The sequence below is a fragment of the Letharia lupina genome, assembly GCF_014066315.1.
Source record: "Letharia lupina isolate WasteWater1 chromosome Unknown contig_8, whole genome shotgun sequence".
Taxonomy (NCBI): domain Eukaryota; kingdom Fungi; phylum Ascomycota; class Lecanoromycetes; order Lecanorales; family Parmeliaceae; genus Letharia; species Letharia lupina.
The window spans coordinates 1306284-1332721 of record NW_023502977.1 but is presented as its reverse complement, the minus strand read 5'-3'; the positions used below and the strand labels follow the sequence as shown (position 1 = coordinate 1332721).

At 51.6% G+C, this 26438-nt stretch overlaps 9 protein-coding genes across 9 annotated transcripts; 4 read left to right on the top strand and 5 right to left on the bottom strand.

Moving 5' to 3' along the window:
• Positions 1-8: 8 nt before the first annotated feature.
• On the bottom strand, positions 9-2139 carry HO133_010208 (uncharacterized protein; the record flags this gene model as incomplete). The annotated part of the gene is made up of 3 exons (XM_037301063.1): positions 9-743; positions 1236-1889; positions 1939-2139. 3 exons carry the CDS (start codon positions 2137-2139, stop codon positions 9-11), a joined length of 1590 nt encoding a protein of 529 aa, XP_037153880.1.
• A 244-nt stretch (positions 2140-2383) lies between these two features.
• HO133_010207 (uncharacterized protein) lies at positions 2384-4837 on the top strand (the record flags this gene model as incomplete). The annotated part of the gene is made up of 6 exons (XM_037301062.1): positions 2384-2665; positions 2725-3528; positions 3581-3653; positions 3699-3963; positions 4010-4122; positions 4176-4837. The coding sequence occupies 6 exons, from the start codon at positions 2384-2386 to the stop codon at positions 4835-4837; spliced, it is 2199 nt and encodes a 732-aa protein (XP_037153879.1).
• Positions 4838-5257: 420 nt separating this feature from the next.
• On the top strand, positions 5258-8923 carry HO133_010206 (uncharacterized protein; the record flags this gene model as incomplete). Its single annotated transcript, XM_037301061.1, has 3 exons — positions 5258-8295; positions 8522-8530; positions 8584-8923. The coding sequence occupies 3 exons, from the start codon at positions 5258-5260 to the stop codon at positions 8921-8923; spliced, it is 3387 nt and encodes a 1128-aa protein (XP_037153878.1).
• A 483-nt stretch (positions 8924-9406) lies between these two features.
• Positions 9407-10847, bottom strand: HO133_010205 (uncharacterized protein; the record flags this gene model as incomplete). Its single annotated transcript, XM_037301060.1, has 4 exons — positions 9407-9685; positions 9739-10583; positions 10636-10768; positions 10824-10847. 4 exons carry the CDS (start codon positions 10845-10847, stop codon positions 9407-9409), a joined length of 1281 nt encoding a protein of 426 aa, XP_037153877.1.
• Positions 10848-11961: 1114 nt separating this feature from the next.
• HO133_010204 (uncharacterized protein) lies at positions 11962-13515 on the top strand (the record flags this gene model as incomplete). Its single annotated transcript, XM_037301059.1, has 1 exon — positions 11962-13515. One exon carries the CDS (start codon positions 11962-11964, stop codon positions 13513-13515), a length of 1554 nt encoding a protein of 517 aa, XP_037153876.1.
• Positions 13516-14701: 1186 nt separating this feature from the next.
• HO133_010203 (uncharacterized protein) lies at positions 14702-16560 on the bottom strand (the record flags this gene model as incomplete). The annotated part of the gene is made up of 6 exons (XM_037301058.1): positions 14702-15303; positions 15389-15483; positions 15804-15903; positions 15961-16402; positions 16462-16476; positions 16531-16560. The coding sequence occupies 6 exons, from the start codon at positions 16558-16560 to the stop codon at positions 14702-14704; spliced, it is 1284 nt and encodes a 427-aa protein (XP_037153875.1).
• Positions 16561-17698: 1138 nt separating this feature from the next.
• HO133_010202 (uncharacterized protein) lies at positions 17699-20366 on the bottom strand (the record flags this gene model as incomplete). The annotated part of the gene is made up of 13 exons (XM_037301057.1): positions 17699-17716; positions 17780-17815; positions 17865-17937; positions 17989-18089; positions 18152-18236; positions 18292-18567; positions 18615-18691; positions 18741-18763; positions 18814-18851; positions 19584-19597; positions 19750-20024; positions 20116-20251; positions 20310-20366. 13 exons carry the CDS (start codon positions 20364-20366, stop codon positions 17699-17701), a joined length of 1209 nt encoding a protein of 402 aa, XP_037153874.1.
• Positions 20367-21293: 927 nt separating this feature from the next.
• On the top strand, positions 21294-24086 carry HO133_010201 (uncharacterized protein; the record flags this gene model as incomplete). Its single annotated transcript, XM_037301056.1, has 1 exon — positions 21294-24086. One exon carries the CDS (start codon positions 21294-21296, stop codon positions 24084-24086), a length of 2793 nt encoding a protein of 930 aa, XP_037153873.1.
• A 312-nt stretch (positions 24087-24398) lies between these two features.
• HO133_010200 (uncharacterized protein) lies at positions 24399-25461 on the bottom strand (the record flags this gene model as incomplete). The annotated part of the gene is made up of 3 exons (XM_037301055.1): positions 24399-24993; positions 25120-25239; positions 25298-25461. The coding sequence occupies 3 exons, from the start codon at positions 25459-25461 to the stop codon at positions 24399-24401; spliced, it is 879 nt and encodes a 292-aa protein (XP_037153872.1).
• Between the last annotated feature and the right edge of the window lie 977 nt (positions 25462-26438).

Sequence of the window (26438 nt, the reverse complement as noted above, 5' to 3'; positions counted from 1 at the left end):
CCTATCCCCTACTTGCAGCCCTTGCACATGTCAGGAATAGACGGGTAGAAAACGACACTGCTCTCCAGCCTCTCCCCAACAAGGTTATAATACCCCTCAAGCACCTCCAACGCATCTCCACTCAACATCTCCATGCCTCCCACGCTTTCCTTACAGGACTCCTCACACACCTCCTCCACCACATCTGAAGAGTAATTGACCTCCGGCTCTAGCGGCAGTCCTGTCCTATGCTGCCCGTTAAACCGCCAAGTATCGTAATCCGGCCCACCAGCCAGGGTATAGCAGAATGTGTTCTCGTCAGTGTCCTTCCCGGTGCAATATTCGACCGGATCATGAAAACGGGAGCGCAAACATTCGTTTTGAAGGGTAGGTTTGTCGTTGGGATCGTACTCGTCTTGGACGTTGATGGAAATGCTGGATTGGCACGCTGGTTCGAGGATGTAGGTGTGGTCGAGGTGAGCGTTGTAGTACCTGATCATGTAGTAGAAGCCGTAGGTTTGATCCATGGCCCAGGTCCGTGATGCACAGAAGCAGGCGGTGCGGTTTAGAGTGTCGCCTGTGGGAGCGTGTATGGCCGAGTGGGGTGGGTCGATGGATCGGGCGATGGCGGAGATGGGTGAAGTAGTGTAGCGAGGGCCGGGTGGGTAGGCGAGGATGAGGAGAGGAAGGTGGAGAATGAGGCAGAGAATGTTGGGAAACATGCTGTTTTGCCTCTGGGGTGCTGGACTAGTGTTGCTGTGGTCCTGAGTGGATCTTGTATGGAGACTTTCTAAAGGAAACGACTGTAGAGTAATGCAACTGGATAAACGATACTTTCCTCTCTCGACTGTTTGACCAATTAATATGATTGTCATGAAACAGTGTTGGGGCTTCGCAGAAACAAAGTCTGCAAATTTGGTACTGGGACGTGGGTTCCCTAACATTGCTCAACCAGGAAGCACTTGGTCGCACAGCAGGAGCTTTCCAGATAGCCCCATCTCACGTTCCCCCAGTGATCTGAATCACCGCTATAGTGCCTCGTTGTCGTCCGTATGATCCGCCGTTGAAAAGGACGGAACTGACACCCGGTAGAATCCTCGCGTCAATTCCAGGGCAGAAAAGTCATGCTACTGCCTTCTCGGATAATATTCCTGAGCAAGCTGCGTGTACCAGTTCTCGAAATATGGTTCCCCTTAAACCTAAAAGACCCGCCATTTTCAAAGGTTACTTGCAATCCAATCCCACCACTGTTTTACATCCTGGCCATCTGCACCGAGAACGTTACCACCGGCTACGCTCACAGCAACGTTGACCTCGTCCATCTGTGAAAACTCGAATTTGCCATCGCCACCATCACCGAGCCACTCTTTTTCTTCCCCAATATCTAGATCATTCATCCCAATCCCGGAGTCCAACAGTCCCTTGGTCTTTGAACTCCGCACATTAGATATCTCTGATTCTAGGGCCGTCCTCACCAGAGGAGCTGGGAGAGCTGTGAAGAGGTCTAGCTTGTTTGCAGCAATGAGGACCGGCAGCTCTTTGGGAGCTTTTGAGGTCTTCGAACTGGTGGATCGCTTTTGCAACAGAAGCAGTATGTCATGGAGATACTCTGCTGCCTGGCGAAGAGCTTCGTTACCACTGCCACTGTTGCCCATGGATATGTCCGCGGCGTCAACCATGAATATAATGCCTTTCAGATTTTGTGGCTTGATGACGCCGTCGAAAGCGTAGTGCCGTAGCTTCCCATGTCCTGGAGTATCGGCGAGTAGGAACTTTTTGTGGACTTGATTAGATGGATCGTTGACCGATCTGTATTTCAAGGACGCGGCATTCGTAGACACGGGGAGGGACACTTCGACGCTTATGGGGACTTGAGAGGTGCGGGTTTCAACGTGCTGGCCTCTTTCGAACTATGGAGTCCAATTAGAAAGGGTGCTACAGAAGTAAGATGATCATTACAAGAGTGAGCAGCGCTGTTTTCCCAGCGCCACTAGGACCAACGAGTAGAAATGAGGGTAAGGTAGTCGAGGAGGTGGAGCGGTAGATCACTAGATGAAGGAACAAAGGGACAGAGAGAACGAGGAGTATAGCAACGCCGATTGCCAAAGGCGTTGGCCCCATCAGTGACGATGGCCAACTCTGCGAATCAGTCCACGGCATGATTGCTGTGAGTTGTTCATTTAGGCAAAGTTGACTGTGGAGCTGGATAAGACCTAAATGCGGAGGACGCTAAGAACTCCGCAAGGAGTTGGCCGTCATCACTGTTACTTGTTTTCTAAGCTACGCCTCTATCAGCAAGAGTTGAACATGGTGTTTCCTTCTGTTTCATGGTCAAGAACGTCTGCAATACACCCCGAAATGAGGTAACCTGTGGGGTCGCCCAGTCCACCAAACGGTGCACAAGATGACTGCCCCGTCCGCGTCCGCGTCCGCTGAGGCTCCGCATGGCGCTGCGCCTACTACACCAGCTTTGGCAAATGGAAAAGCCAGTGCAGCACCTCCCAAGGTTACTGGCGAAAATACTGTGGAGCTCGACAAGATGGCTCCGCCTGAAGACAAGCTACCGCTCCACGAGGATATCATGCAGCTTGCAAGACTGGGAGAGATAGGCCCCATCCAAACTCTCTTCGAGACTGGGAAGTTCAATGCCAGATACAAAGACCAGGAGGGCATCACACCACTGCATGTAAGCTAAGATATATCGACTGATATGACGCGCTATGAGCTTTACTTATAGGCTGACAGTGGGCTGCAATCAACAACCACTATGCGCTCTGTAAATACCTCGTCGAGTCCGGCGCGGAGGTCAATGCAAAAGGCGGCGAGTCGGTTGCTACTCCTACTATGTGGGCTGCACAGCGATGCCATCTCTATGTCGTCAACCTGCTGCTTGAGAATGGCGCAGACCCTCTTCTCACAGATGGGCAGGGTTACAACATGCTTCATCTAGCAACATTCGACGGCAATGTGTTCCTACTCCTCATACTTCTCCACCAGAACATTCCAATCGATGGACCAGATCCCTCAGGGCATTCATGCTTGATGTGGGCTGCATATAAAGGATACCCTGCATGTGTGGATTTGTTCCTTCAATGGGGTGCCAGCGTCAACGGTGCAGACGAAAATGGTTTCACCGCGCTACATTGGGCCCTTGTCAAAGGCAATCCAGCCTGTATTCAGAAGCTGATCGAGCACGGTGCTGATCGATTTGTCGAGACCAATGACGGCAAACCCCCTGCAACAGTCGCACAAGAGATGAATTCAAAAGGCGCGTGGCACCGGGCGCTCAAAGAATCTGGCTTCAATCCAGACGGCACCGCGAAACAGCTCCCCTTACCATATGCCTCTCTCCTCAGATCTCGTGTCTTTCTAAACAGGTCCTTCTTCCTCTTCCCTTTTTTCCAGATGTTCATAATCTTCTCTGTGCTCAGCGGGATGCCCATATTCGCAGCTGTACCTATCACTATTTTCTTGGCGTACTCTCTACAGTGGGCTGCTCAGCAAGTGCTGCAGTGGGCGCCCAGCGACATGCAGCATTTACAACGGACGGTAAGCAATCTACAGCTCTCTTGATATTCAGTGTGGCTAATAAAAGAACCAGCCATACTTAGCGGGTGTTTTTGCGGCTACCTTGTTTTGGGTTGGTGTACGTTGGTTCACGACCGTGTTGATGGGTAGGTTGAGTGGTGCCTCAATCTTAGCCAAGCTAACAATTTCAGCTACATATTCATCTCATCCTGTTTTCAATCTACTATTCGTTTTCAGCTATGGACTTTGTGCATACTTCTATACATACAGCATGATCGAAGATCCTGGCTACGTGCCGAAGCTTGGAAGTCGCGCCCAGCAAAAAGCAGTTATTGACGAATTATTGAGCTTGTGGAAATTCGATGACCAGAATTTCTGTGTATCCTGCATGGTCAGGAGGCCCCTTAGGAGTAAGCACTGCAAAAGATGTGGCCGTTGCGTGGCGAAACACGATCAGTATGTCTCTGGAAATAAGTCAATAGGGCAGGCTGACCTTCCAAAGCCATTGCCCATGGATTCACAATTGTGTTGGGGCAAACAACCAACGGCACTTCCTAGTGTACATAATTGCGCTGGAGGCCGGCATGGTCTTCTTCATTCGCCTTGCAATATATCGTAAGTGCTTCATTGCCAACTTCCTCTCCTAGATAAAAGCTGACGTATCCAAGACATTCAAGACTTTCCTCAACCCAAAAAGACGCAGTGCAACATTCTCTCTGAAAGCATTTGTCGATACACATTGCGTGATACTTTCACTGTAGTTGTTACCATCTGGACATGTTTGCAAATGTTGTGGGTCACCATGCTATTGGCCGTACAGATGGTGCAAGTGGCAAGAGCACAAACCACCTACGAGAGTATGCGGGGCCACATGCATCACGGCACACAAGCCTCTCAAGCCATTACGTCTGCGTTGACTACTGGCAGTACAAGCATGGAGGGTGCCCAATTATCTAATGCGGGTATGGGCCCCAATCCTGCAATTCCTTCAGACCGGCATCAGCACAAGGAGGGGTGCTTTTCACAGTGGAAGAAGCTCCTAGGCTTCGACACCTTTGTAGCCACTGCTATTGGAGGCTCAGAAGCAGGCAGTGGGTCAAGGAGACGGGGCAACCCCTACTCGAGGGGGATCCTCACGAATTGCAAGGACTTCTGGTGCGATCCAGCTCCGTACTTTGGAAAACGAGAGACCGGGGCCGCAATGCTGGATGGAGAAGCGGTCAATTACACTAGGATGTATGAAACGCCTTCAAGGATGAAGTTGCGCAGGGCGCGGGGGGATGAGGACGGTGGCACGTATCATAGTGTAGGCAGCGAAGATGCCGTTTGATCATTTGTACAAAGCATTTCAACTCTGTAGCAATCTCATGCAAAGAATGGATCTAGTAGTTGGCGATTAAGCTAGAAACAGTCTAATGGTGCATACTTGACATATCCTAGGCTACCTTACTCCATCCTTGCCAAGAAACGCTCTACTCTCGAACTTCTTTCCCAAACCGTCATCCAACCAAAAACACCAATTCGTCTCATGTTGTCCAACACACAGTCTTCTCGACTGCTGGGGCTGTTTCAAGGCGCTCAGGAACTCCGGTCTGCTTTGACCGAGCTGCCTGCGAGGCTATCATGGATTCTCGAGCAAGCACTGTAGATCTTCTTGTGTTGGGCAGAGAATCTCCGCTGTCAAGATTGCTGGTTGCTTCGAGGAGTGATCCATAGCGTTCGCTTCCTATCTTGGCTTATCTTGGGAAACATGGACGAAGCTCGAGTGAAGGCCTTCCGCGCTTTGAAGCCGCCGTGCGTGGAACTTAGTCAAGTGGCCTTGCGGTACAAGGGCAAGAAAGCTACCACGAAAGATATCATCAACTCCCTAGAGAGCCTTCACGAGACCATTAAAAGCATCAGCGGTCAAGGCAATGCTCTAGACTCCAAGCTGGCTGATTATGTCTTCTTCCCCCTTTCGCACATCTTTGGCGACAGCAAAAACTTGCCAGTCCGAGCTATAGAAGTCGCCCTACAATGCCTACAGATTCTCATCTCGCAGGGCTGGGGGAATCAGCTATTATCTGAATTGGGCAAACAGCTATTGATCCTGCTGTGCTTTTTGGCTGGAGGAAGTGCTACGGACACGAAAGTCAAAGATGTCAACGAGGAGCTTTCCGCAACCGCTTTCGAGTGCTTGAGCAGTCTCTTCCAGGCTTCGAATGGCGCTGGTCTCGGTGCCAACTCCGTCGATTCAAGGAATATCCCCATCCTAGGTCATACTGTTACGGTTATGCTTGATGGTGTCACAGACGGTCCCTCGGTCAGTGTAAGATTGTCTGCTTTGAATGCGTTAGACTCTTTGGTCATTGGTATCACAGATGAAGAGGCCCTCAAGGGCATCTTTCCAGGAATAGTATCGTCGTTGACCAAGGTGCTGTCGTCTAAAAGTGGCTCAAAGCCGTCTTACAAGGTTCTTACTACGAGCCTTGGAATCCTGACAACTATCATTTGCAAAGTCATTGATAATGGTAAAATTGATGATGATTCTAGCAACGTTCAACAAGGTCATGCGATGACCACCAGACGCAGCAAGGGTGAGACGGGATCTTGGGCTACAGCTACATCAGCCCAGTTAAGAATGGCTCTCGCCAACATCTTGCCATTACGGTATCATGACAGATCAGAGGTGCAAGAAGCACTTATGCAGCTATGCACTTCGATTATACAGCAGTGCAGCATATCACTATTGCAGTCTATCCCAATGTTGACCGAAACACTTGTGGTGCTTTGCAGCCATTCTCGTGATGGGGCCGCTGTCTTCAACCTTGGTAGCATCTTCGCTACCAACGGCGGTCTACTTGACATAATCAAAAGCTCATTGCACGACTGGATTGTGGCTTTACCCAGAGTCATGCAATCGAATGACGACACCAAGAAGAAAAGAACCATTGAGCAAATTTCCACAGCATTCAAACTCCTCGAAAGTCATGATATGAGCCTTGAAGTCTTGAATGATTCGATGGCTGTCAACTTACGTGCGAGTGTGTCTGCCGCTATCCAGGCGTCCCCAAGGGCACATCTTGTTTCAGAAAGTAGCCTCGAAGTCTCACAATTGATACAGTCCGCCAATACCGGTTCGAGATCAGCGATGGTTTTTCAGCCTGTGCTTTTCAGTGAGTCGAGCAGTCGTCCAACAATGGTCGGGCTCCAAATGCTGGCTGCCCAACTCCAGGATACGCCAATGTCCACCGGGTTCCAGCAAGACATTGTCAATACTCTGAGAACCACATCTGGAGAAGAGCAGCTAGCTGGGCTCTGGCTGTCGCTGCAGCTCTTGAATCGTCCATCAGCAGAATCAGCAATGGTTGATCAATATCTGAATCTCCCGCCTGGCCAGGATTCGCAAGACTTGCTGCTAGACGATATTTACTCCTTTTCACTGGACGTATTATCAAAATCCACGTTCGAGGATGAGGATCGCTGGAAACTCCAGGCACTTGGCCTCGAAGCCGTAGCCATGCAAGCCCGCAGCCAAAAAGAAGATTTTCGCCCTGAGCTGGTTGACGCTCTCTACCCGATTCTTGAGCGACTTGGATCAAATAATGCAGCTCTTCAACAGCACGCCATAACATGTCTTAATACCGTCTCCACCGTCTGCGATTACCCGAATTCTGCCTCCTTGATCATCGACAACGCCGACTACCTCGTTAATGCTGTGACCCTCAAACTAAATACCTTTGACATCAGCCCTCAAGCACCCCAAGTCCTAGTCATGATGGTCCGATTGTGCGGTTCGGCGCTGATACCCTACCTCGACGACTTAGTTGAGTCAATTTTCTCCATTCTCGCCTGCTACCACGGCTATCCCAAACTAGTTGAATCGCTCTTCTCCGTTCTCAACGCCATCGTTGAAGAAGCTGCCAAATCATCTACGCGGGCCATTAAGTCGAGCACTGACACCACAACCCGACCAAGAGTCTACAAGCCATCCACTATAGCAGACATCGCTTCATTCCTTAGCTCAAACTTAGAACACACCAACCACCCACTCTCAGCGCCGGCGTCCCCTCCGTCTCCAAATTCATTTAAATCATCTCTATCGCAAAAGGACTTCGAGCCACTGGGAGAACCGGATCATTCACCAGAAGTCCCAGCAGATCCTCCCGCCCCGGCCCCTTCAAAGACCTACACTCTCCTAACCTCTATTACCAATTTGACACCTTCTCACCTGACCACTCCTTCGCCTCCCCTCCGCACACACATACTCAACCTCCTCACCACTGCTCTCCCGGTCCTGGCTTCCAATACCGATACATTCCTGCCCATAGCAGCGCAACTCTTCTCCTCTATCACTGCCCGCCTTTATGATCACGAAGCGTACACAACCCTTGCAGCAGCTAATGCACTAGCTACGCTATGTGAATGCGCAGGAGACTTTCTGTTTACCAGAGTGGAAGAAGAGTGGGACAAACTGCTTGGATTGTATAAGAGAGTAGAAAGGGAGATGAGAGAGGAAAACCGAATCTACAGCAAAGGAAAGGGGAAAGTGCTTCAGGGGATGAAGTGGAGGGTCTGGGACGGTGTGATCCATTTGCTGCTTCTGGTGGTGGGGGATGTGGGGGTTAACGAGGATATGGAGGATGGAGCCTTCGAGGCGCTTGGAGGTTTGGCAGGGGAAAGGAAAGACGTAAGAAGCGTCCTCGAAGGTTTGAATGCAGATGCGCTTTGGTTGGTCGAGGAGAAAGCGAGGAGGAACAATGGTGGGGTGAAGCTGGAGAAGCCGGTGAAGCTGCAGGGGATAGTGGGGTGGGAGTTCGCTGATGTGGACTTATGACAACGGACCCACAGACCCTCTGGCTTCCTCACTCCAGAATGCTCATCCCCAGCGTCTTCCCCTTAGCAGTCTCGCTTCAATTGTGCAACTTCATCCTTGCAGCACCAAATCTACCACACCGCTCCAGCACCGCTCTCCCCCAGCGATCTCAACGCTAACATCACACCGCCATTCTTCAAAAAATGTTACTCTCTCCAGTATACTCGGGTACGTCTTCCCCAAAAAACAACCAAACAGGAACATTACTCATGTAGACCCAGCGCAACCCCTCCCCAACATCCATACACCTACCACGTCCTCGGCAACAACTTCCGCCTCCTTTTCAACTCCCACGACGGTTTCCCGGATCGCAACGAAACCGCTGTTCAAGAAAGCATCGACGCAGCCATCACCGACGCCGCCGTTGTTCATCTGGCCCAGCGCATCATCGTGATGTCCAGACTGGACCACGGTGAACGGTATACGTGCGGCGGGTCGGAATCGAATATCATTGCGCTCGCTTTGGGGAAGACGCAAGTGTACATTGCTTTCTGCCTCTTTTGTTTCTTTCACAAGAAAAAGGGATCAAGGTCTCGAGTCAACTACATAGCTGTCTTTTGACCTTGGGGGAACGAACTACGGTTGGCGAGGTTTTGGGGAAGCCGTGATTGGGATGAAGAGGTTCACGCAGCTCTATGAGGGGATTGATTGTCTGATCGATACATTCAGGGAACGAAAAGTGGACGAGATTGGGAAGCATGAGATTCCGAGTTGGATTTAGAACGGAGGGAGGGGCAGCGTGGAGTACATAGAGCCAGGGTCAGATGCGTAGACAGTCACATGAGCAGCCAGCTGCATAAGAACTTGGGGTCACTTTGTTTCCCCCCATCATGTGAAGGGCAAGATGAGTGGGATCTTTTATTTGGATGTAGTTCGCGCTCGATATCATGGGAGTATTAAGGAGTGAGCAGAGCAGACATAATTGTCACAAGAGTGGAGTGATTGCAGCAAGGAAAAGACGACACGACCCGATTTAAGCCAGAGAGACGCAGAAGCAGCCCGGATGTTGTCCAGAGCAGCGAGGAAGTCCCTTGAATAAAGTTTTTACTCCTCCTCGGATTCCTCCTCATCGCTTTCAGCAGTATTAAGCCATTCCAAGAACGGCTCAGCGGACTTGCGGACCTTTTTGCTGGTGGCGAGGTCGACGTATTTTTTGCTAGCCTTGGAGCCCCAGTTCTTGAGCACGCCCTCGGAGATGAGGTCCTGCTGGTAGAAGGCGAGTAGTATCTTGGGGACCTGAGGGACAAGCTTGGGGTGCTCATTGCCGACGAAACGTTCGGTGCCACCTAGGAAGGCTTTTTCGTGACGCTCGGAGGTGATCATCTACTACAAGTCAATAACGCAGCGAGTAGCTAGACTAAAGAAAACGGACGAACCTTCTTGAGCATGCTGGCACGAGTAGGGATCTGTTCGACGATGGAATCATCAAAGATGGTCTGAGCAAGCACAGTCAAAGTCTTGTGCTTGGTCTCGATTCCCAGCTCTTTGGCCTTGATGTAGATGTCAACGTCCTCTACGTCCTTTACACCGCCTGTCTTTGATTGAGCAGTGCTGATGACCCAGCTTCCAAGTTGATCGTAGGCGCTGTTGCCACCTCCCTCGCCGTCGCCTTCTTCGTCGTCACCATCAAGTGTGAGCGTCTGCTTGAAGTCATCGGGTAGCTCTTGCGCGCGAGCTTTGACAGCGGCCTCGGAGACATCCACGGTCCATTGGTCATCCTTAGTATCCGATCCATTCAAGTCTTTGGCTTCGGCGTTGATGCGACGGGTAAGCTCATCGTCGCTTCCAGCTTCCAATGCAAGGTCTCCGTCTTCAGCGTCGGCATTGTCAGAATTGCTACCGTCGGGAGATGCATGTCCATTTCCATTCTGGTCGGCATCGCCATTCTCTTTGGCCATGGCTCGGCGTGCTTTCTTCTCAGCCTTGTCTTTTTTGCCTTTCCTTGGCTGGGTTTTGAGGATGAAGGAGCTGAGCTTGAGACGAAGGTCTACGTCGGAGCGTCGGCCGCAGGCCTTGCAATCCAGCGTGATATGTCCATCCTTGATCTTGACTTCCGTCTCCGGGTTCTTACACATCTTGCAGAGAACAAATTTGTTGATGAAGCCGTCTAGATAATCCTGGAGCTTGGAAGCTTCATGCGCACCGTTGATGATCCAACGGTCATCGGCAGGATTGGTATTGGTTTGAGCACCAAGCTCGAAACCGAAATACTTGATGACGTCTGAAATGATGTTAGCGAAGTATCTCCTACTCAGAGACGGCAGGGTGCGTACAAGACGGTGGTCGCGCCAACGACTGAGCGACACTGCTCAGATTGACGATGACAGTCTTGATACCGTTGCCTTTGCCCTCGATCTTGGACTGAAGACGTTCCATCTTGTAGCGATAGAAGGGGTCGGCGACATCCTGTCGTGGAGGTTAGCATACCACGACCAGGTCCTGGAAGGCAAGGATTACTGACCCGACGAATGTTAAGGGTAGCCATGATTGCGGTGAAGCGTGTTCTTTTTTAGTAATAATGCAAATAGGAAGCCGAGCACGAAAGTACAGTATGACCACGGAACAATGCCAACAGAGACATGCAGAGATCCAGGCCGCTCATGGAAGATGGCGCGAATTTGTACAAGACGGGTTTTGCGATTGCTGGGAATTACCCGTTGGATCTTGCGTAGAGGCTACAAGGTTTCCGCGGTATAGGAAATGGTTGCAGCGTGAGCGGCGGATGGTTTCTGAAGGCGTTAGAGCACGAATACATAGACAGCCGTGTAATTGCTGGTGGTGACTCTGTTTTGTAGGGATTAGATGCGTGCAATTTCCGGGACTGCACTGAGTTGGTTGCAGACGGGTCTGGCTTGATGATGGCGGAGCTTGGCTGAGAGAGTTGTTGCCTGCTAATGTTTGAAAGTTGAGTCTGATGATTTTGATGGTGTTTGTGGTTGGAGGGAGAAGGAATTAGAGGGAGAGAAAATAAGGAAGAAGAGAGAGAGAGAGAGAGAGAGAGAAAGGCAAAGGTAAGAAAAAGTTTCGGCGAGGTCAGCCGAGGGCTAGCGTGACATGTGGTCCAGGCTCCGATTGAAGCGTCTCAAGCCTGCAACAACAATTGAATGAACGCATGATTCCTGCACGTTTCCTGCCCTACAACTAGCTGCTGTATACTTTATCATTTCTTCCTGTTCTTCATTTCTTCATTTCTACCTTGACATGACAATCACTCCAACAGTTGAATAACTATGTAAGTTGCAAGATTATACAGTACTCTACTCTACTCTACTCTACTCTACTCTACAAGCGGCTTATAGGAGGATTGTCTCCGGCTTTGCCGACCTCCATGAAACCCTTCTTGACACTTGAGACCTCGTCTTCTATTTTTACATCATTCCCACATGTAACATTTTTACCAATCAAATGTCATCGCTCAGCGCTCAAGGGGGTTTGACAGTGTCCGCTGTTATGTAATTTTCCTACATTGCCCAATTAATGAGAAGGCGCGCAAAAGAACCGAACCATTCTGACCCGGGTTTGGTAGATAGTAAAGGAATGAAAGATGAATGTTCCTCCTGTGCTCCCGAGTGTATTTGCTTGACGTGAACCGTCTGGACATGGCCATCGATTACTCCCTCTACCTGGTTACGGACTCCACTCAGGCAATCCTTGGAGACAAGGATCTTGCTTCCGTGGTTGAGGCAGCTGTTGAGGGCGGTGTTACCGTCGTGCAGTATCGAGATAAGAAAAGCGAGACCGCTGATCTGATTCGCATGGGAAAGCGACTCCGTGCCATCACAAAGAAACACAACGTTCCCTTACTTATCAATGACCACGTCGGTGTTGCTCAGGCCGTTGGTGCGGATGGAGTGCACCTCGGTCAGGAGGACATGGACTTGGGAACAGCTCAAAGGATCCTGGGTCCCGACGCCATCATCGGTGTGACAGCCAACAATCTTTCCGAAGCAGTGGTAGCAGCGAGCGGAGGTGCCTCATATTTGGGGATCGGAACTGTATACGCGACGCCCACGAAGGAAAACACCAAATCAATTATAGGCACCGCTGGGGTCAAAAGGATTCTGGATCGCCTGTCCACAATGGATATGGCGATCTCTACGGTTGCAATAGGAGGGCTTAATGACTCGAACGTGCAGCGTGTGATGTTCCAATCCAAAGCACCAAGCAAAGGACTTGACGGAGTAGCGGTGGTAAGTGCCATCATAGCCGCACAAGATCCAAAAGCAGCAGCAGCTGGATTGAGGTCTTCGATAGGCAAAGTCCCTGTCTCCATGAGCCCTAATGCGGGTGAGAACCAGAATGTCGAAACGCTGTTGAGCCAGATCCCCCGCATCGTCAAAGAATTGGGCGTCAAGTCCCCCTTGTGCCACAACATGACCAACTTAGTGGTCCAGAACTTCGCAGCAAATGTGGCTCTGTGTATCGGCGCAAGTCCCATTATGGCAAACTACGGCGAAGAAGCTAAGGATCTGGCCGGACTGGGTGGTGCACTGGTCGTCAACATGGGCACTGTCACACCAGATGGCTTGACCAACTATATTTCAGCAATCCGCGCATACAATGAAGTCGGTGGCCCTGTCTTGTTTGATCCCGTCGGTGCAGGAGCCACGGCCGTCCGCCGGCAGTCCGTCAAGACGCTCATGAGTAATGGCTATTTCGACCTCATCAAGGGCAACGAGAACGAGATTACAACGGTTCTTGGAGAAAGCTTGGTGCAGCAAAAAGGTGTCGACATGGGCGCTAGCACCACTGATGAGTCTGCCAAGGCCCAGTTGGTGAAGAAGTTGGCCGCAAGAGAACGGAATGTCGTTCTCATGACGGGGAAGACGGACTATCTGAGTGACGGCGAAAGAACGTACGCAATTAAGAATGGACATGACTATCTTGGCAATATAACCGGCAGTGGCTGCACATTGGGTACCACGATAGCAGCGTTCCTCGCTGTGCACAAAGGGGATAAGTTGCTTGCCGCCCTGGCAGGTATCCTGATGTATGAGATCGCGGCTGAGCAGGCTGGAGAGAGGGAAGACGTTAAGGGGCCTGGTACTTTTGTACCTGCGTTCTTGGACCAGCTGTATAGGATTGCTCAGAGCGCATCAAAGGATGATTCTGAATGGCTTCGGGCCGCGAACATTGAGAAGTTCAGTGTCTGAACCCTCGAGCCTGGGCTTCCAACATGAGGAGGGATCTGGCTTCTGGCCACATTCCCTTCCACCTCTGTCTAGCTCATTCCATGTATAGTCCACTGCTCGTATGTACACACGATCTTCTACAAAAGCCCTTCGCACTCAGTTGCAGCGATCATAACGTACATCCATAGCAGGCTCAAGATGCCTCCACCAATCTCAGTCTCGCAACTGTACATGCCATTCGTCATGTCTTGCCCATCCGCCTTCTCACCCCCTCTCCCTCTCAAGCATACAAACCTCAAACTCGACCCCTCCCTCCCTCCTCACACCACCCACCCCTTCCTCCCCGACCCACCTCTCCAACTCCTCCGTAGACCTCCTAACCCATCTCCCCCCGGGCCCACCCCCCCCGCCTTCCCCTTTCCCGTCTCCCCCAACCTCGTCCCCGACCGGCAGCACCCCGTTCGGGAAGAAGACGTCGCACTCCCACTCCCCCCTCAGCCTCGTCCACAGGATCCTCTCGCAACACTCCATCTCCAGCGCACGCCGATAGACCTCCGCCCCTCCGATCACAAAGACCCTCCCCAGCCGCACGGCCTCCGCTTCTCCCACAACACCGTCCCCGTCCAGCAGCCGCCGCCGCTCTTCCCCCCTCGCCTCCCCTTCCCGTCCCCCCGGCGGACCCGGATACGCATCCCGCAACCGCCTCAACCCCTCCTCGATCCCCCCGACCCCCAAAACCCCCTCGCGCTCCGGCAAACCCAACCCCCGGACATCCCTCGTCAGGACCACGTTGACCCTGCCCTTCAACGGGCGCGCCTTGGGCGGCAGACTCTCCCACGTCTTGCGGCCCATGATGACGGCATTGCGGCTCTCCTTTGCCGTTTCGCGGCCCGTGGAGGTGTGGGGCTGAGGAGGTGGAGGAGGGGAAGGTCGAAGGTGCGGGGGGGGAGGACGTTTGGTGACGCGGGCGAAGAAGGCGAGGTCGGGTTTCAGGGGCGGCCAGGGGAGGGTGCCGCGGAGACCGATGCCGAGGGAGGGGGTGGTGGCTACGATTAGGGTGAGTGGGGGGAGGGGAGGGGGCATGGAGGCGGGAGAGGGGGGCATGGTGAGGTTTTGGGGGGGAAAGAGGAGGTGGTGGTGTTTGATCATGTATGTTGAGAAAGTTGATCGTGGCATTTTTTGACTATTTGATATCCAATTCTATGACTCAGCCCGTTCGTTCCTCACCCTCTTTTCCAACTCCTCTACCGTCTCCATTGCTCCCGGTTGGCTCTTGATTCGACCCCGTGGCCTCCGCTCCGTTGCCGCCCCGCAACCTGCTCAATCCCGCCGCCACCTTCACCGCCGCAGCTTCCGCCCTCGTCTCCGCCTCGCTGCTCCCCACCGTCTGCAGTTTGCCAAACAGCCACGCTTCCTTGAGTATCCGTGTCAGGGACAGGATATCCTCTGCGGCCCGGATCTGGGGACAGAATACTGTCAGGACACTTCCCACACGCACTGAAAAAGGGGCGCGTGAACCGTAGAAGCGGGCAACAATCATGTAGGCTCCATCGTTTTTGAAGCCGTTGGGGGCAATAGGAAGATTGTAGATATCGTACCAATGCCGACGTCTCGACCTCCATCTGATAGGCCCCCACGGCAGTGGCATTGCGATCTTGCTTGCCGTCCTGCACACTCCACCACACGTCAGCCTTCCATATATTCTGGACCGTCCCACTCTTTGCTGCAGTAAGGCAACACGGACGGATTCAAACGCAATGATGTTCTCGAAACGGCGCAGGAGCTGCGCTACGTCTGCGGAGGCACGGTCTACCGGCGTTAGCGATTTGCACCGGAAAAGTTGCAGAGGAGATGACGGAGGAAAAGCAGCGTGTTGGGGGGGGGGAGTAAGTACCAAGGAGAGCACCAGAGGTGCATTGGTTCGGATCCATGCACACAGGATTGCTGGTCGTGGTAGTCAAGTGGAGAGGACAGTCGTAGAAATCACGCCTGCAAGAATATCCCGCATGATATTGAAAGTTGCACGAGGCTGGGGGCGGCAGGAATGTGTTGAAGAGGGAGGATGCGAACCTCAATACTCAGCTACAGGAGATCGATCATCGAGGCATACAGGTCACGGCATCACCAGAAGTCTCGGAGAGGACATTGGTTCTCAATGGCTCGTTGATAGCTATTCATGCTAATCTAGAACGTGACCCTACTCGGTCTAAGGACCATGAGGATTGTGTCGTCACCAGTCGCCGGCAAGCATATCCTCTTGTACAGACCATGCTATCAGACTGGGCAAGCACGTAGCCAGAATTTTCTACCAGTTGCTGCCACCCTGATTGCCGTTGTTGCTGCTGCCACCACCACCACCACCACCACCGAACTTGTTCTCGGCCATGCCCATTAGTTTGCCCTTGAGTCCTATATAGGGAACGATTAGCACCGTCAGGCATTGAAGATGAATATGGGTGAGCTTACCTCCACCTGAGCCTCCGCCCGATTGGTTACCTGAGCCTCCGCTAGACTGGTTGCCTGATCCAGAGTCACCACCGTAGCCTCCGGAGCCGGAGTCGCCGCCTGATTGACCTCCTCCGTAGCCTCCTCCAGAGCCGGAGTCACCACCCATGCCGCCTGATTGTCCTCCACCGTAGCCTCCTCCAGAGCCGGAGTCACCACCCATGCCGCCTGATTGGCCTCCACCGTATCCTCCTCCAGAGCCGGAGTCACCACCCATGCTGCCTGATTGGCCTCCACCGTATCCTCCTCCGGAGCCGGAGTCACCACCCATGCCGCCAGATTGACCTCCTCCGTAGCCTCCAGAGCCGGAGTCACCACCAGATTGTCCACCTCCGTAGCCTCCGGAGCCGGAGTCACCGCCTGATTGGCCTCCCTGGCCACCGCTCATGCCACTGTCACCACCCTGCACAGACACATTAGCATGCTGTCAAACGCGGTCTCAGTAAAGACGTCATGACTTACTCCGTAGCCTCCACCCTATGAGGAAGAGAAATTAGTGAGCTGTCTATTGGAAGTGAGGTGGGCACTCACGGATTGTTGGTCATCACCGTATCCAGACATGTTGATTAGGTTGGTTGTGAGGTTTTTAGGTGTTGGATTGGTTGGATTGTAATAGGGAACAGGATTTTAGATTGTTGGAATGCGGATGAGAAGATTGAAAGGTGGAGGAAGTGAGTTATTTAAATATGAAAACGATTCAGGCGGGGTCGTATGGGCAAGGGTGAATTGAAAGTCACGACCCCACGGATGACGAATTGACGATTCAACCGATCGACCAAGTTTTGGCGGGGCGCAGTCTGCGGGTTGCAATTTCCTTGGATCAACATTCTCAGGGACACGGATTGGAATGCAAAGGAAATCTGTACTCGTAATTTACCCCCCCAACCTCTCCAACAAACAATAACAAAGAGACCCCGCACCAGCCGATACTCGATAAGATCGCTGCAATATGACGCCCTTCCATCATTCGTGCCCTGAGCTACTCCGAGGCATGCATTTCTTGGCCCAATGGCTTCACTGGCTTTCTGCGTGAGGGTCCTGAACACATCACTTTCAGCTGGCACGCTCATGCATAAAGCGGTCTCAGAAACTTGGCATGGGCGCGGCAAGAAATGCTTCGCAGTAGCGCTGGCGCATCATCGCCTTCTTTTTGCTCCGAGCAAAAGGTTCGTCGGCGGCGAAGGCAGAAAGCAATAAGCAGGGCAAATCCTTCGCTTTTCCTGGCTCCAATCGAGATCAGAGCCCGAGGTACATCCTAGAGTAGGTAGGTAATTATGCGGCATTTGATCTCATCCGGTTTTTCAAGGGGGCTACTCGGCCGCCTTTTACTCGCTGCTTTTCATAAGTTGACGGAGGGCTCTGGGATAGAGCCGTTGCCACTGGGTCATGCACGGTTTCTCGATCCTGAGAGGTTCAGCTTGGCTACCACCTATTCAATCAAGTCCACGGACTGTCCGCATAGCCATCAACTACCGCCTCGACAGTTCGAAGAAGAGAGCAGCCGTATGCAGGTACAATCAATCGCTCTGCCTTGGGAGGTCTGTTATCCCTGACAGCCATGGCTGCAAGAGACCCTTTTCATGATCAAAATGCGCTAGGTAGATGACTCCAGTAATGTACTTTGAGGGGAAGCCTTTGAGCCTTCTTCAACGAACAGCGGAATTGATTGCTTTCTCATGTCCTTGCAAAAGTAGACATCTCATCGAACATACTTGCCCTGCATAGTTGTCAGCCTTGGCTAGCTCGGCAATGATCCAACCTGCTTTCAGTGACTACTTACCATAAATCGTTTGTGGAAGTCTGACCGAAGCAAATCCTAATGACAACAATTAGTCTAGACCGGCGTGATAGAAAGGATCACATACATTCACAAATTCCTTCTTGCCTTTATTCTCGGTACCCCTTGCCTGGTTCCTAAATACCACATCATCGTCCCATCTAGAATGATATAAGCCAATGATGGTTTGAGCTAATAGGCCGTACACAGACCTTCGCTTGGTCTCAGTTTCTTTCGTCGGCATCAAAAGAGGATTGCCGAGAGCAATGTCATTCTCTCGCTTCTCTTGCTCTGCTGATGCTCTCTCGCGCTCCTAGAAGGCAAAGCTTAGCAAGTATCACGGAGCGAACTATTTTCTTTCCCCTCCACACTTACTTCCTTTTCTTTCTGTTCAGCCCTTTCCCTTTTGATCTTCTCGAGTTCCCGCAGCAGCTCGGCGGTCTCGTCCTCTTCATCGTCACTGTTCGGTTCCTCAGGTTAACAAATGACTCAAATCCAAGCCTTTCTTGGCATACCTATCTTCTTCGCTACTATCATCGCTCTTAGAACCATCCGAGTCTGCGTCGACATTCCTGGTTTCCTCTAGTACACGCAGTCTCTTTGCCTGTAGGTCCTCTTCTTCTCCATTTTCCCCAGGACCGTCCTCTAATCTGCGTTTACTGGATATGGTAGACTCCGTAGTCTTGGCAGCTGCCGGATTCGTCTTGGAAAAATGTACAGCTTCAGCTTCGAGGAGCTGGGCTCTGAGGTCTCGTACATAAGGGTCGGCATCTCCTCCTTGTCCGGGCTGTCTATGTGGCTGTTAGTTTACGCAGTAGGAACATCACGACGAGCATACCGAACTTTGAGCTGGGTGTGTGCTGGGAGTAGTCGCTGGTGATATGCTACTCCCCGCTGGGCGTCTTTCCCACGGGCCTGTTTCATTCAGCGGCCTCCGTGCGAAGAGGATATTGAAAGAGCTTACCGGATCGAACGTAGGCCTATGAGCTGTAGCATTGTAAGCAAGATGTCACAGCCTGATGTCCTCCACTACTCACCTGTCGTCATCTTGAGGCTCGCGTAGATATTTCTGATGCTGTGAAAAAGGATAAAGCAGTGTTGAGCACTCTAGTTCTTCTGCCAAGCCTTTTCAGCCTTACGGAATTTGATCTTCACCGAGATTTCAACCGCCCGAGAGGCTCTCTTTTCCTTCAATGACCAAGGGACCAACTGTACCAATGAAGCCCCTTGCACTGGACCACAGGAATTACAAGTGTTCTCGCTCTTAAAACTCTTTTGCCGAGCTGGCGATCTAGAATGATGGTCTTGAAGATATTGTACTGGAAAAGCTGGAGGTTTCTGTGGGAGCAACACCACCCTGGCAGCAATCAAAAAGCAAAGCCTTGGAGCAAGAACGGCTGAGCCACAGCAGGGGCAGTATCAAAATTGTTCCCCTTTCTTGCTTTCCAGAAGATGCATCCGATGCGAATCGACCAGGACGAGCAGGATACTGGCATTCTTCCTTCAATTGGAGCGTCCATTATGTTTTCCCTAAATGCCATGATCATCATAACGGCACCCACTTATCGTCAATGCTCTCAATACTCCCATCAGTATATTGATCATTTAACGGTGCCTACAAGGAATCAATGCAGTCTTTTTTTCGCTAGCGGTACCTTATTCTCCCAAGGCGTGCTGTTAGATAGATCCTGCTTACATACTCGCCGTAATCGGACGCTGCCATGCAGAGAGAGGGAGACGAAGAGCCCTATGATTACTTTCAATTGCCTCTCATCGCAACCAGTCCCCAGTCATCCCTCACGCATACTCATCTCCCTTCATCTATAGGTTTGCGGAGTCAGCCTTCCCACTTCAAGGTACAATTCCGAGCAATGAGATGATCATTGGGGTATTAGACCATTTGCTCCGAGACCATTTCTTGCAACTCAGAAAGGGTTCCAGAGAAGGAAGGATTGGCTCCAAGATGTACATACCCATCCCAACTGCTTCCACATATTCAATTTGTCCCATTCTTTAGTGAAGCTATGTACTTTTCCATCTTGTACCTCAAAGATAGCAGCAGCTGTCCATTTCGCCTTCTTTCCGCTGGGCTCAATGCCATTGTGAGGCTGCCCACAGTGACTACCTTCAGCGCTGTACCTTAGCAGCACATGCCCTTCTTTCGCAAACACGATGTCGTAGCTGATGATGTGCAGGTCGGCGATAGCGGACATGACCTTTGCGTGGGAGTCCGCATAATCAAGGGGCGCTACGAATATACCAGTCAGAGATATCCGATTCGGGATCGAGGATTGAGTAGGGTACGGATAAGGAAATAAAGGGCTGATGAACTTGCTTACTATGGCAGGTCGGGAAAGTAGTAGGGGCGGCGAAGGTCGAGTTTGGGGTACAGAGATGCGAAACGCTGGAGCGACCTTTGTTGTTTTCGGGCGAATAGGCGGTTGACATGTAGTCCAAGACCACAGCAATGTTTTTCTGGCACGAGCATGTCAGAGAGAGAGAAAGAGTTCGGTGTCACTCATGATTATTCTACCTTCTCCTCATCTGTCTGGGCGGTCGAGACCTTGATTGGAGGTTGCCAGCTAGACATTTTTCAACTACCGGGTGGAATGATTATACTATAATTCATCTGCTGAACAGCAAAAAGTCTGCTCTTGGATCATTGAAATGCTTGTTACGTCACTACTATACTAAAGTTTGTATCACTTTACCGTACCTCGGTGCTCCCTTTCATAATCGAGTACTTCCGTATCTTGAACGACCTATCTTCAGTCCTTACGCACAGTACGTACCCAACGACTAACGGAGCGAGTACTCTACATTTGGGCAGTCATCTCAAGCCTCTCTAAGGAGAGTCTTCCCCTTTTCATGAGCTAAGATACTTCATGTTCCAAGTGATTCTGAAGGGCCACTGCTTGTCCACGACCAGAGGTCTGACAATAATTTATGGTCAAGTCATGCACTTAAAGAGAGCCTCGAGAGTCTCACATGTCACATGTCACATGTCACATGTCACAACTTGATGGCATCAAACTTTCAGCAACCCCGCGGTACGAGTGGAAAGCTTGGCGATAAATTCCCCGGCCACGAGACAAGGGAACGACGTTATGATTCTTCCATATTTTTCTATTTCCGGCCATTCCTCACTCGAATCTTTTTCTTCTTTGTTGCTCGTCTGACTCGTAGTGAAAATTCACGATACATGATACATGATACGACGGTCTCTGAAACTGCACTGCCTTGTGTTTCGTCTCCGCGTCGACGGCGGATGCCTGTTCTAGTACGACCTTATCATTCCTTCGTTGGTTCGCTCGGCTGCGAAACACCGCAAAGGATTTGAACGTGTTTGGGACCTGTTACACTCAGCCCGCTCCGGGCGGCTCGAAAAGTGTTGTTGTGACCATGGAAAGTAAGATATACGCAGTTGCCTGCACCTCGTGCTTGCATGCTCTGCTGATGCGAGCTTCATATATTTACGTCGTCGTTTACTTTGTACCATATGAGGACTGTACCCACGATGACTGACAATCGACCTGGTAGAAACCTCCGTTTGAGCTTTGCTCCCATTCGCATCCCCCCTCCATTCACCATGCCTCGCTCGGCGTCCTCCCACGTTTCCTCTCAGACTGTCGATGAAGAAGATGAGGAGGATGATAATATCATATCTCAACAAGCTGGCTACATAACACCCACTTCGCCTACAGCTGCTCGCCGTCTCCATTCTGCTAGGACGTCTGAGCTGGACCTTCGGAGACGCATGCCTTCTAAACGACATTCATATGACGAACACTCGAGCCTGCTGGCATCTGGGGATGGTAACATGAGGAGTTACACGGCGCCCAACACCGGGCGGCCGCGCTTCTCAAGACGGTCGAGTCAAGGCAGCCTCGGAATGCCTAAGAATCACAGCAGAGCCAGCTCATGGGGTTTCCACCTAGCAAACGCACTTGGCTCAGGGCGAAAGTTCACGGAAAATGGCATGGGCGAGTCCAAAGCCTCAATATTCATGGACGAGCGAGTGTGGTACGATCAGTTTACGTCGACGGATTGGGTGCACGACAGCATCGCTGATGCCTTTCGAGTACGTGATCTTCGAGCACGGAAGGACCTACGAGGACGCATATTCGCGTGGTTTGACGGAGCCCAAGGCTGGATACTTGTGGCTATAATTGGATGTATAACCGCGTGCGTAGCGTTTTTCGTCAACATTTCAGAGACTTCTATTTTCGATTATAAGGACGGCCATTGCAAAGAGGGCTGGTACTTCAGCAAGAGGAAGTGTTGTTACGGGCTGAATCACTGTCCCTCCTGGGAAAGCTGGGGAGAACGTATGAGTATCACCGGCATCGAGAGGATGTGGATCGATTTCATAGCCTACGTTTTCTTCGTGGTATTCTTCGCTGTCGGCGCCTGCTTCTTGACCTTGATCACTAAGACCGAGATACCATCAGCATTCTCACTCTCCACCCTGGACGAAAACTTGGGCGCCGACAAGCAGAAGCACCGTGGAGAATCCGACGATATGAGCCAGAAAGTCAGTTTAAGTCCCACTGGGCCCGAAGTTGTTGATGAAAAGCCTGGAACCATGGTCTACTACCCTGCTGCAGGAAGCGGTGTTGCTGAAGTGAAAGTTATTCTCAGTGGCTTCGTCGTGCACGGTTACCTGGGGCTTCGAACACTTGTTGTGAAGACTTTCGCCCTCATCCTCAGTGTCGCATCTGGCCTTAGTATCGGCAAGGAAGGTCCTTATGTTCATATCGCGACTTGCGTAGGAAATATTGCTTGCAGATTATTCTCAAAGTACAACCACAATGATGGCAAGCGGCGAGAGATTCTTAGCGCCAGTGCCGCCAGCGGTGTCGGTGTCGCGTTTGGGGCGCCCATTAGCGGTGTTCTTTTCAGTCTCGAGGAGGTTAGCTATTACTTTCCGCCCAAGACATTGTTCAGGACCTTCTTTTGCTGCATCGTAGCAGCTCTTTCGCTCAAATTCCTCAATCCTTACGGCACTGGGAAGATAGTCATCTTTGAAGTACGCTACGTTACTGACTGGAGGTCCTTCGAAATGTTTGTCTTTATACTGCTTGGTATTCTAGGTGGTGCACTTGGTGCACTGTTCATCAAAGCATGCAGACTATGGGCCCGTACCTTTCGACGCATCCCCAGCATCAAACGGTGGCCGGTCCTTGAAGTCGTACTCGTGGCGTTAGTCACTGGTCTAGCCAGCTTTTGGAATCGCTACACCAAGCTCGCAGTCACAGAACTTCTCTTCGAGCTGGCCAGCCCTTGCAAAGATAACACATCTGGCCTCTGCCCTCAGCATGGAAGCGAGATTCTCGGCATTGTTGGATACCTTTGCGTTGCGTTCGTCATCAAAAGCATCCTGACTGTTATCACTTTCGGCATCAAGGTTCCTGCCGGGATATACGTTCCTTCCATGGTTGTTGGTGGTCTAATGGGACGCATTGTGGGCCACCTTGTCCAATACCTCGTCTTTTTGCACCCCGATCATCCAGTCTTCGGTAGCTGCCCTAAAGGCGGAGATCTGGAAGGCTGCATCACCCCCGGCGTCTACGCATTGGTTGCCGCAGGTGCAACCATGTGCGGCGTAACCAGACTATCCGTCACCCTTGCCGTCATCCTCTTCGAGCTCACCGGAAGCCTAGACCACGTGCTCCCCTTCTCCCTCTCAGTCTTAGTAGCCAAATGGACCGCCGACGCCCTCGAACCTCTCAGCATCTACGACCTTCTCACAGACATGAACTCTTACCCCTTGCTCGACAACAAAATCCGCCCGATCTTCACCTCGGATCTCGGAGACATCACCCCAAAAGTCCGCTCCCATCGCGTCATCGACATCTCCAACTCCCCCCTTGTCTCTGCTCAAGCTCTCCGCCGCAAACTCGAGTATCTCCACGACGCCGGCGAAATCGACGGCGGGCTCCCTGTCATTCGTCACGATATCCTTGTGGGCCTCATACCTGCCCCGGATCTCCAATTCGCGCTCGACAACCTCGAAGACGAAGAGCAGTCGTTGTGCTTGATGGCCACCAACGTAACATGGCATGGAAACGTCGAGGAAGAAGAAGAGCGAGAACCGGATCCTACCGATTTCACGCCCTATATCGATCCGGCGCCTGTGGCATTGGACATCCATTCGCCAATGGATCTTGTTTTTCAGTGCTTTGTCAAGTTGGGATTGAGGTATATTTGTGTGCTGAGGGATGGGCAGTATGCAGGGTTGGTGCATAAGAAGGCATTTGTGAAGTATGTCAAAGAGTTGGAGGAGGCTGGGTCGACGGATCCTTCGTGAACGGGGGATATTGCGCACGACTATTTGCGTTTTGGGGGTTTTGTACCCTTTATATCCTGTCCAATCATATTTAGCGTTTGCATGTTTGAACTATACCTGAGCGTTTTCATTTTAGCATTGTTATACAGAATCGGGCACTCAGGATCTGGATTGGCAAAGACCTTGGCTTTGTATCATATTTGGGGCATTTTTGATCCGCATGTTAGCACATTACGTTTGCGCTTGGGTCCACGGATGAAAGTTACTAGCATTTCACCCATGATGAGCTTCCCAGCGTGTTCAAAAGTCCACCGTTCTCGCTTCTCACCACCGTCACCGCTCATTCTCCGCCCTCAACTCCCTACTCATGCCTCCCTTGTCCCTCCTTTTCGCATCCTTCGCCAACGCTCCATCCATGGCCTTGCCCAGCTCCCTGACCTTCCCCATCGCCACCTCGACACATCGCAACAACACCAGCGCATCCACCTCCCCTCCGCCCCCTTTCTGCACCAGACACACTTCCCCCTGCGGATTCGCCGCGACTACGATTTCCCCTTCACTGCATTGCTGCTCCATCAACGTCGCGTCCACGAGCCATTTTTCACCCGATTCGAAGAAGTTGAGGGTCACACAGACGGGGTGGTGGAGTAGGGCGAGCGGTACAGGATCGCGCTCCAAGGAGGTGTAGACGGTCAAGTCGCCGCCTTTTACGCTAGTGTCCGGGATTCTGTAGTGCCGGAGTGCGGTCAGGGTGGAGAGGCAGCAGGCGTCTATGAGACCGCCGTCGTAGTCGAGGACGTGGATGTCGGCGCGGAGGGCCCATACTTTTTGGCCCGCTACCAGGCAGAGGGACTCGGTCGACAGAGCTTGCGAGCGCCGGAGGGAGGTCTCGAGGATGCGGGAGAGGTGCGTTTCGAGGTCTGATTGGCTATGGGATGGATTAGCCTGGTCATCACTGAGGGACAAGAGTGAGGGAGGGCCGGATGCGGAGTGTGTAGCGTAGGGAGGAAAGAGGGAGAGGTCTTACCCCAGACATGGAGGGGAGGATCCTTACCGGCCGGATTCGAAGGCGGGGGATGCGAGGGGGGAGAGCTCGGTTGTGATGGTGAAGATGCCGTCGAACTTCCGGTCGGGGCGGGGAGCTGTTATGGAGGCTGAGATACGTGTGAGGATTCTATGGACGGGTCAACGATTGCCACAAGTCAACTGATTCCAGGTCAAGAGATGGATACCTCGTCTTGCCCAAGCGAACGTCTGCAACGCCGTAGTCGTCGCCGAAGGATATGTCGAGGTGGCGGTAAGCATCAAGGGCGCGGCCATCGAGGCGAATGTTCTCCTGGAGAGCTTGGAGGAGAAAAGCGCGGTCGTTGATGGAAGGTTCTGCTTCGCGAGGCATGGCGATACGAGTTAGAGAATAATGGCGGTGATGCTTGAGGATCGGCAGTGTTCGGTTAATTCCAACTTCAATTCCAATTCTCAATTCCAGGGACAAGTTGCCAAGACTTTTTTTGAGCACGGGGGAAGGGAGTGAGAGACCACCGAGCACGCACCCGAGGCGGCGAAGCTAAAGTACAGTACAGTACAGATAGATCCGCAGCATTGCCGTTAGCCTAGATTAGCACAAGTCTAATAGCCGTTATCGCATGGCAAATGGCGATCTTCGGAGTACATTCATGTTATTATGAATTCATGAGGGGGTGGAATACCGGGTGGACGCAGGGTCAATACCTAGTACGATCAATTGTTTGCTTGCAAAATTCACATTGTTGAGATTCCGAGCAAACATGTCAGCAACAATTTACCCGTGGTAAATATAGTTGTGAAGATACGGTACTTTTTGTTGGACTCGGAGACTGAAGTTGGCCTGAACGTGTCCTCGAGGCCCGAGTGGTGAGGGGGGGAAATGAGGCCAAGGCGAGATGGTCAGGCTAGTCACTAGTCCGAGTCAGAATTGCATTGAAAAGGTCGGTAAGAATAAAGTATAAAGTATATATGTACCTAAAATTATGAACTCTTGGCAGATACGCTCTTGGCAAAAGAGGATACGCATCTTTCCCCGGCTAGGTCGGAAGGGTCATGATGACTTTGGCTCCTTGGCTTAAAGTACGAGCTGAGGCGGCAAGAGGAGAAAGAGAAAAAGAAAGAGGAAGAGAAAGAGAAAAGGAGATTACCGTATATATCATTATCTCTATCTTCCTCCGCAGTATTTAACTTATATGTACACACAGAAAGCAGAAAACGATTTCCTCCTCTCCACAATTCATCTCAAGAGCTGCTGCTACTGCTCTTTCCTCCCCCCGACTTCGTGATAATTCCCCATATTCGGACTCGGCCAGTTCTGGAAACACCGAGGGATATTGGACAGGGAAAAGG